At 50.6% G+C, this 9,454-nt stretch overlaps 1 protein-coding gene across 1 annotated transcript; it reads right to left on the bottom strand.

The window, feature by feature from the left end:
• Positions 1–662: 662 nt before the first annotated feature.
• On the bottom strand, positions 663–4,775 carry Rem2 (RRAD and GEM like GTPase 2). Its single transcript, XM_021182512.2, has 5 exons — positions 4,652–4,775; positions 3,210–3,554; positions 2,924–2,997; positions 1,892–2,099; positions 663–1,602 (listed from the first exon to the last, which is right to left on the bottom strand). Exons 1-5 carry the CDS (start codon positions 4,728–4,730, stop codon positions 1,307–1,309), a joined length of 1,002 nt encoding a protein of 333 aa, XP_021038171.1. The 5' UTR covers positions 4,731–4,775; the 3' UTR covers positions 663–1,306.
• Between the last annotated feature and the right edge of the window lie 4,679 nt (positions 4,776–9,454).

Raw genomic sequence — 9,454 nt, 5'->3', positions numbered from 1 at the left:
ACCTCGCCTCTCTTTACCGGGTTGTAGGACGCTGCATGTGGTGGGTTGGAGGCCTGGCTCTCCAGCACTCAGGTAGCTGAACTAAATGTCTAGAGGTGAGGAGAGCTGCTGCCTCTGCTCTCTTTGTTCAAACTCATGGCTCAGGCAGCAGCAGGCGTGGGTGTCCCCAGGGGAGGCAATGACAGCTTCAGTTCTCACACGGGCTTCGCAGGTGACAGCTGGAGCTGTGGGGCCCTGCCAGGGAAGGCAAAAGCCCACCCTAGCATGCCCCAGCTAATGGGCATCCCTGGGGGACATAGTCTCCACCTTGAACTAACCCCAGTCAAAGCGGGGTGACTCTGGAACTCTCCACTTGGTCCCTGCACGATGAGGAGAATAAAGAGTTGGGACCCAGACCTGGAGCCTGGGACTCTGCCAGATCTCCTCTGGGTCTGTTTCTCTCCAGATCTGTTGTCTTACTGTTGTTGAGAGCCTATCCCAGGACTAAGCCAGCTCCTGCCCTTCCTAAAGATGTCCAGTCCTTGCTTCAGGGTTCTCCCAAGTTCTCTTGCCTGTAACAGGAGCGTCCCTTCACATCTCCTTCTCAGGGAACCACCAGAACAGAAAGCCAAGATAAACTTAGTGCAATAGAAAAAAAAAATTTTTATTGGAAAGGGGAAAGGGTGGCCCTTGCTGGTGCCTCCTAGTCCCTAGGCAAAGGGGCTGCCAGCCCTCAGATCTACCTTAGGGCATCTAAATGCAGAGAGTCTGCCCACATCGTCACATCAATAACCTTAAAGGAAACGTGCCATGCTAGAATGGTAAGTCAGAGTCCAATTTCAAGAATAACTTCCAGCCCTTTCTTTGAAGAACTTCTTAAGGGCAAAGTGGACCAGGACAGAGGATAATTTTCAGTTATCTCTGGAAAAGTCATCTCTGGGTTTTTACCTTTAAAACTTACTTAAAGGTAAGGCATGTTCCGAGTACCAAGGCTCCATCCAGGAGGCTACAAAGCACTTTTTTGGTTCTAGTTTTTGGAGTGTCTTTCCGGGAGAGGTGGCTTCTTGCAAGTTAATAATAACAATAAAAAAATACCTTGCAGCACGGTTTTCTTCCCTGACTTGCAGGTCTTGAGGCTCTGTGAATGGTCAGCTGTTCAGACCAGGAGAGGTGGTGGTGGTGGACCTACCAGCTACCCGGCCCCGCCTCCCGCTCACACCAGGGCATCCTGGGTATTTTTGGTTTCCTAGACGGACAGGAGTGGGGTGAGGGGGCGAGCGGAGGGCACGGTGACCATGGCGACTGCAGTGACCATGGCGACCGTGGCTCAGAGCACAGAGAGGTCGTGACACGACCTGGAGCGTTGCTTGAAGAACTTGGCGTTGCGCGGCACCAGGTTGGCGAGGAAGCGCTTAGCTTTCTTGGTGAGGCTCTCACGGCGCGTAGGCGGCGCGGGGCCGTCCGGGCTGCTAGGTTCAGGTCGCTGGCCCCCGGCATGACCCCGGCCCCGCCGCAGCCTGATCTGACGCACAGCACCCTCGAAGAGCTCACGAGTGTTGTGGTGGAGAGCGGCCGACGTCTCGATGTGCTTGCAGCTCAGCGTCCCAGCCAGATGGCGACCCTCTGCAGGAAGGGAACAGCAGCTCAGGCGCCCGCTGGGCAGCTTTGTCTGAGACTAGGGTGGGCTAGCACAGGTGGGGAGGGAAATGAGGGAGGGACCACCGAATCCCAACTCAGAACTGGGCTGGGATCCTAGGGCGGTGGTGCGAAAGGGTGGCCCGAGGTACCCAGGAGGAGCAGTGAAGGCTAGTGAAGGACCTCACACAGAAGCTGGGTATCAGTGACTCACGCACCAGTTAGGGGTAAAAGGCCTTTGGAGATTTCAAGTACAGAATGGCTTTAGGATACACACCCTCCAGTGATACCTCCCGGGAACGGGCCAGGTCACTCTTATTTCCAACAAGGATGACAGGTAGGTCATGGTGGGGCCTCCCAGCCCGGAGCCGAAGAAGGGTTTCTGGAACTTTAGAGAAGCTTCGTCGATCTGTGACTGAGAAGACGATGAGAAAGGCATCCCCCGTCTGAAGGCAGTGATCCTGCAGCCATCCTCCTGCATCTCCCTGCAGATGAGCAGAGAACCATGAAATACTAGGGCTAGAGACATTGAGATGGCCTAGACCAGGGACCAGGGACCAGGGACCAGGAACCGACTGTGTGAAAGAGGCCACTTGCTCAACTAGGAGCCAGTTAAGGGCAGTATTTCAATGCTCACGGGCCTTGTGGGGGCTGTGGGGAGTTAGTGATGTGAACCCCACGTGGGAGAATTGGAGAAATAGGATCTCATAGTAGGTTAACCATCTACTCTCTTAGAAGACTAAGTAAGGAGTCTGGAAGGGCTGGGGATGTAGCACAGTTGGTAGAATGCTTGCCTAGTATGCACAAAGGCCTGAGTTGTAAGCCTGTAATCCCACACACAGCAAGCTAAGGCAAAGGGAGTGTTGTGATAAAGAACAATAAACAAACAAACAAACAAATAGATAAAATTTAAAAAGTAACAGAGTATAGCCTCTTCTTTCCACATAGAGCTATTATATTCAGAAGCCCCTGCACATTTCTCCCTTTACTGAGACCATAGAGATCTCCGGTCCTGTCACATCAGATTTATAAATGGGTCAGTTTCTGTGTAATTACCCTGACTTGAAACGGAAGGGTTTGTCAAATTCAGATTCTAACTTTTGTCTGAGCCAAAAGGTCCTAGGAAAACGGTGGGTATCACAGCCGTGAGCCAAGATAGGCATGCCAAGGTGGGCCTTTTCTCCTTGAGATGCGGTAATGCAGAGTCATTGCTAGCCATGGTTGGAGCCAGGATGGGTAATGCCAGCAGTTTCAGCCAGACTGCTCTTCCCCAGTTCCTGCAGAGTCACAGACACATCTTAGTCCTCACCTGTTCCCAGATGTCATAAACAATTAAAGTCACTTCTTCTTTGTCCACCATGATCCGTCTCTCATAGGTGTCCTCTGTTGGGAAAGAAGGAAGAAAACATGAGGAGATTCCCCAACACGTGTGAGACCTGGTGTCCAGGAACACCTCCTGACATTAGGGAGTCGCCTCCAGGCAAACTTCATAGAAAGCAATGGAGAAATTTCTCTTAGATTCTGTCCTCCAGGGACTGTTCACAATACAAACACTTTCATGCCTGACTAGAGCCCTCCAGGATGCCCCTGAATACCTGAGTTTTCCATCTCGTGAGCATTGTCTCCCTGGAGACCTCCAAAAGTGCCCGCTAGAGTGCTCTTGCCCACTCCACTCTCCCCCACGAGCATGACCTTAAAGACGCCATCTTTTTGAGTAAGGGCTGCCTCCCCTGAGCCCAAGGAGTCAGAGGAGCCAGAGGGGGAGGCCTGGGGTGGCCAGTCAAGTTCATCTACAGCTTGGGCCCGCCGCAGCTGGTGTTTGTAGGGCACAGGCATGCTTCCTCTTCGTCTGGGGACCCCAGGAGCAGGAGGAGGCCCACTCAGGTCCAACTCTGCTAACAGTTTCTCTGGCTTCTGTTTCAGAAGTGTAGTATCTGCTTCTAGGGAGAGGGAGAAAAGGAAGCCATGGGTGAGATATATCTAGACATCGGATGAGGGGTTAATTCAGACTGCTTCTTCAGCTACACCCAGATAAAGAGTGTGACCCCCAAAAGAACTAAGAGTCATTAGTCTAGCCTTGTGCACTAAAAATTCCCCTGAAACTCAAAGCAATGAACTTTCAAGGCGCTGGCATGATAGTTTCCAATGTTGATCCTAGCCACAACATGATCAAAACTTGTATCACTGAGGGAGGTCCTGTGCACAGGGTTACACACCACTCACACCTTACACCGTCATAGGCACGCCCCTACATTAGGCCTAGTGGGCTGGGAAGCTATATCTTTCCTCTAATGGGCCCTGCCTCCTATTTCTTCCTGCACCCCAGTCCCAGACTGGCAGGTGTAGGCAGAATCAGAAACTCCGCAGGGACCTTATTCGTAGGTCTGGGGGAGGAGGGCTAGAGAAGGGGAGGGTACTGTTTCCTGTGTCCCCGTAGGCAGGTGAGCATCGCATGCGGGAGTGTTTGTGTGTGAGAGAGAATCCTCCTGGATCCTTGCCTGTCCTGGCAAGTGGGAGACAATGTTGTGTTCCTGGGGAGGTAGCGGTGGAGAGTTGTGTGTGAGGAGTATGACAATTCAGGGGTTGGGGTAACTAGAGGAACAACAACAGACACAACAAAGGGGGATGGAGCCGGGCTATAAATAGCACAGGATCAATATTTGGCAGGCAGCCAATGATGGAGCTAGAAGAAGCCCTTACAACAGGTCCCCAGGGAAGCCCCCTTAGCTGGGGATTCCTAGGTTTGTGGGCTGCTGCTTTTCTTCCCCCTTCCCTTCTGGCAGGCTCTGCCTAACAGGGCTGAGGTTAACCTAGGAGCCAAGTGCCAGTGTCTCTGGCGAAGCCCTGGGAGCGTTGGGGGAGGGGCACCCTGGCAGCTTTCCCCCTTCCCCTTGGCCGTCCGGACCTCAAAAGTGCAGGGGTCTCCCTTGCCGCATTTGCTCTTTCCTTCTCGTTGGACCCTGCCCAGACCTTCCCACCAAAGCTTCAGCTCCCCCACCCACAGCTTCAGCCACATCCTACTCCCCTTAGCCCTCACCTGGTGTGGGTGTCCCCAGTGGGGAGGCCTGGCGGCTGCTAGAAGAACAAAGTGCTACGGTTTCTGTGTCCGTGTCCATGTCGGTGTCAAGGTCCGTGTGCAACGGCGTGCATGTGCGAGTGCAGCCCCGCGGCTCAGAGCACCGGTTCCTCACTCAGCAGCACTGTCAGCTTTTCCCTTTAAATACTGCCTCTCCCCCCCCCCCATCATATTCCCCACCCCTCCCCGCTCCAGACACCTGGGGAAATTGTCCCGCCTCCTGATGAGGTCACATATGCTAATGAGCAGTGATGTAAGCGGGATTCCCTCCTTCTGTCTCCCTGCTTTTTCTTTGTGTCACTTCCCTCTGGGAGCATACTCCCTGCATAGGCACAGCTTGGCATACGGGCAGAACAGAGCAGTCAGAGGGACGGAAGAAAAGGTTTCAGAGGGCAGTGTGGAGGCAGGGGGCTGCAGATAAAGGAGTTGAGAGTGGCAGGAGGCAGGGACCCTGAGAGCCAGAGGACTTCTGCTCCAGGGTCCAAGACTATAAACCTTGTCTGTTGTTTCCAGTCCCCACCCCATCGTCCAGCTCAGGGTGGGTGCTCAGTGGCTAAAGAGTGTGACAGACGACTAAAGACGAACTGGAAAGACAGAAATGAATCAAGGGATGTGAAGCTGGAGAATGGCCACCCTACTGTCTAGGTCCTTCACTCTGCCTCTTCAGGAGCTACAAAAGTCCGCAGGCAGATGAGAGCTCCGAGGAAGGGAAGCCTCCTTGTGCAGCTTCGTTTCTCCTTCACCGCTAGGTCAGCACAGCCAGGGTTAATCTATGGGAAGCCAGAACCGGCAAATCCTTGACTGTTCCTTGTCTACCCAGCTTCCTTTTCTCTCGGGTCCCCATTCCCTGCAGCCTCCTCCTGCACACACCGTGCCTCTCTGCTTCATCCTATTTTGCCAAGTACTTGCCTACGGTATCTCTCTTCCTTTTCATAACTAAGGTTTAGAAGGGTTGGTGGTTGGCCTGTCCGATTGCCACCTTTAGATTCCCAATGCCCAGACAACCCACCGTATCTAAACAGAGTGGATTGCGTTCTCATGAATACATGCAACCTTTTTTTTTAAAAGATTTATTTATTTATTATATGTAAGTACATTGTAGCTGTCTTCAGACACTCCAGAAAAGTGAGTCAGATCTCGTTAAGGATAGTTGTGAGCCACCATGTGGTTGCTGGGATTTGAACTCCAGACCTTCGGAAGAGCAGTCAGGTGCTCTTACCCACTGAGCCATTTCACCAGCCCACACACAACCTTTTTTAACTGGTGATATATTTTGCCATTCTCGGTGAACTTCTCCCATGGAAGAAACTACAAGTAACTCGGAGAATATGTTGTAGTACCACTTACCTGGTGATCAGCCCCTGAGCAGGATCTGAAGGGGTCTACAGAACGCACGCTCTTAACTCTACAGCCCCTTCAGTTTCCACTCATAGCCTATTGTTCTGGTTTGCTTCTCTATTGCTGTGATAAAACCCAGAAACAAACTTGGAAGGAAGGGGTTTATTTGGCTAACAGGTTACAGTGCATCATCAGGGGAAGCCAAGGCAGGAACACAAGAAAGGAGCTTGGCCAGAAATCCTGCCGAAGTCTGGATTACTTGGCTAACTTTTTTATATAGTTCAGGGCCCTTGCCAAGAGTAGCACTGCCTACAGTGGGCCAGGACCCCATACCAACTAGCAACCAAGAAAATGCCCCACAGACATGGCCATAGACTAATCTGGCAGAGGTGGTTCCTCTTCCGGGGTGTCACTTTGACAACCGAAACCAATGCGATACTTATTTTATTCATAAGTTTGCTATACAAAGTATATTCTGTAGTAGATGTATACTTGGAGCAGTGACCTTGGTAACCATAGGTTTTATAAGTGCTCCTTAGCATTTTTTTTTTTTTTTTTTTGGTTTTTCAAGACAGGGTTTCTCTGTATAGCCCTGGCTGTCCTGGAACTCACTTTGTAGATCAGGATGGCCTCGAACTCAGAAATCCGCCTGCCTCTGCCTCCCAAGTGCTGGGATTAAAGGCATGTGCCACCACGCCGGGCTGCTCCTTAGCCTTTTGAAACATCTCCTCCCTTTCCCCCTAGACAGGATTTCCCTGCAGATCCATGGCTGTCCCCGAACTGTAGACTAGGCCAGCCTCAAACTCAAGAGATCTGCCTGCCTCTGCCTCCTAAGATTAAAGGACGTGTACTACCACCAACACCGCCACCCTGCACCTTTTGGAAAAATTTTAAAAATATATTATTAATTTCTTTATTATGTATAGTGTTCTATTTCATGTATACATATACACTACAAGAAGGCATCAGATCTCATTACAGATGGTTGTGAGACACCATGTGGTTGCTGGGAATTGAACTCAGGACCTCTGGGAGAGCAGTCAGTGCTCTTAACCTCTGAGCCATCTCTCCAGCCCCTAGGGAAATCTTCTATTTCAGATTTGTGTGTATGTCATGTAGGTGCCTACAGAGGCCAGAAGGTATCAAATCCCGTGGTCCTTGAGATATTGGCACTTGTGATCCGAGTGTGATCTGAGGTCCTCTGGAAGAGCAGCAACCACTCTTAACTTCTGAGGTACCTTTCCAGCATCCCTCTCCCAACGTGTGAGTGTGTGTGTGTGAGTGTGTGTGAGTGTGTGTGTGTGTGTGAGTGTGTGTGTGAGTGTGAGAGAGTGTGTGTGTGTGTGTGTGAGTGTGTGAGTGAATGTGTGTGTGTGAGTGTGTGTGTGTGTTAGTGTGTGAGTGTGTGTGTGAGTGTGTGTCTGAGTGTGTGTGTGTGTGTGTGTGACTGAATCTTCTTACCTTAGCAATTCTGGAACTCTGTTCCTCATGCTGTCCTTGAACTCATGAGTGTTGGGGTTTGATACGTCTGGATTTTTTTCCCTTTATCTCCTGCATATGTGTGTGGACACGCGTATGCAGCTGTACTCATGTGGCGAGAGGTCAGAGGACAACTTGGGAGCGCCTCTCTCCTTCCACTGTGTAGGTTGTGGGTATTGAACTCAGGCCTGGTAGCAAGTGCCTTTACCCAGTGAGCCATCTCACAGGTCCTATTTTATCTTTTAAAATTTTATTTTTTTTTGAAGCGCTGGGGGTCAAATCCAGGACATTATGCATGTAAAATAAGCCTGATACTACTGAGGTATTTCGTAGCCCTATTTTTTAAGTTTAAACTAGTTAGGCACAGATGGTAGCGCATCTCTCATCTCTCTAGGCCAGTGGTTCTCAACCTTCCTAATGCTGCAACCCTTTTAACACAGCTCGTCATGTTACGCTGACCTCGCTGCTTCATAATTTTACCTGTAATTTTGCTACCATTATGAATTGTAATGTAAATATCTGTATTTTTTCCAGTGGTTTAGATGACCCCTATGAAAGGGTCGTTCAAACCCCAACGGGTTTGAAATGGGGAAGTCTGCCCTACTCAGTAAAATCCTGTCTCAAAACTAAACTCAGAAGACACCCTGAAGAGGCTGGCTGAAATCTGTTTAGAAGTATTTGGAAGGCAGGGTTGGGAATACAGCTCCCTGGTAAACACGGGCTCAACCAATTGGCGGAGGACTGCTGCTCTGGAGGCTGAGGTGGGGATTACAGAGTTGAGAAACCAAGCCTGGCCTATCCGGTAAGATCCTGTCTCAAAATGAATCTCAGAAGACACCCTACCGACACAAGCTTTATTTATCTGCAAAGCTGACGTGGTGCTTGGATTCATTTCCCTGATGCTAGGTAAGACTGGATCCAAAGCTGCAGACCCTGGCAAGCTGCCCACTGCAATTATTGCCTCTTCATAGCAGTCTTGGACCACAAGAGCAGCATATGTTTCACTGAACAGTCTTCTCCACTGCACCTCACTCTGTTTCTTCATTCCCTTCTAAGGACCTTCCTGGGGGGTCCCACACACCCGAGACTGGGCCTCTTAGTGGTATCTCTTCACAGCATTTAAAGAGATTCATGCTGTATTTTGAATCTAGAATAAGCCTCAGAGATCCAGCCCTTACACTTTGAAGCACTGGGGCTTAGTGGGATGTTTTAAGTTACTGGGCGTGGCTTCTGTCCTGGCTAGTTTTATGTCAACTTGGCACAAGTCGGGGTCATGTGAAAGGAGGGAACATCAGTTGAGAGAATAGGTGTAGCTCTAGGTGTAGATGGAGTTGGGGATTTAGCTCAGTGGTATAACGCTTGCCTAGCAAGCCCAAGGCCCTGCCTGGATTCGGGCTTTATTTAGCTCTGGGAGTGAGAGTGAAGTCCAACTGTAAGGCATTTTCTTAATTAGTGATGGATGGGGAAGGGCCCAGCCATTGTGGGTGGGGTCATCCCTGGGCTAGTGGTCCTAGACTGCACAAGAAAGTAGGCTGAGCAAGCCATGATGAGCAAGCCAGGGAGCAGCACTCCTCTATGGCCTCTGCATCAGCTCCCGTTACCAGGTTTTGTCCTGGCTGAGTTCCTGTCCCGACTTCTAATGATGGACAGCAACGTGGATGTGTAAGCCAAATAAACCCTTTCCTCTCCGATTAGCTTTTTCACATCATGGTGTTTCATTACTGAGTAACTAGGCCAGCCTCCGAGGGCAATGTGGCACCCTGACTGGCCTCCTACAGTTCCTATTAGAGAATGGCTTTACTGTGCCTTTACTGTACTGGGATGTGGTGCTCCCTGCGCCAACCAGCATCACGGAGCAGAACTTCCAGAACTGTGAGCAAAGTAACCGTGTGAGGCAGAGCGAGGCTTTGTAGCTTAGGCTGGTATTGAATTCACGACAATCCTGCC

This window comes from Mus caroli, unplaced genomic scaffold (genome assembly GCF_978045245.1).
Source record: "Mus caroli unplaced genomic scaffold, Mus_caroli_1 scaffold_12, whole genome shotgun sequence".
NCBI lineage: Eukaryota > Metazoa > Chordata > Mammalia > Rodentia > Muridae > Mus > Mus caroli.
The sequence above is the reverse complement of the archived record's forward strand: the minus strand, read 5'-3'. Positions and strand labels throughout refer to the sequence as shown.

Bases quoted from the DNA above. Each gene is read 5' to 3' on its own strand.
- Rem2 (XM_021182512.2), bottom strand. From the start codon at position 4,730: ATGGACACGGACACAGAAACCGTAGCACTTTGTTCTTCTAGCAGCCGC. The intron at 2,998-3,209 runs GTATTCAGGGGC...CTTTCCCAACAG, and splicing joins TCACGAGATGGAAAACTCAG to AGGACACCTATGAGAGACGG. The intron at 1,603-1,891 runs GTGTGTATCCTA...CCCTTCCTGCAG, and splicing joins CCGGGAGGTATCACTGGAGG to AGGGTCGCCATCTGGCTGGG.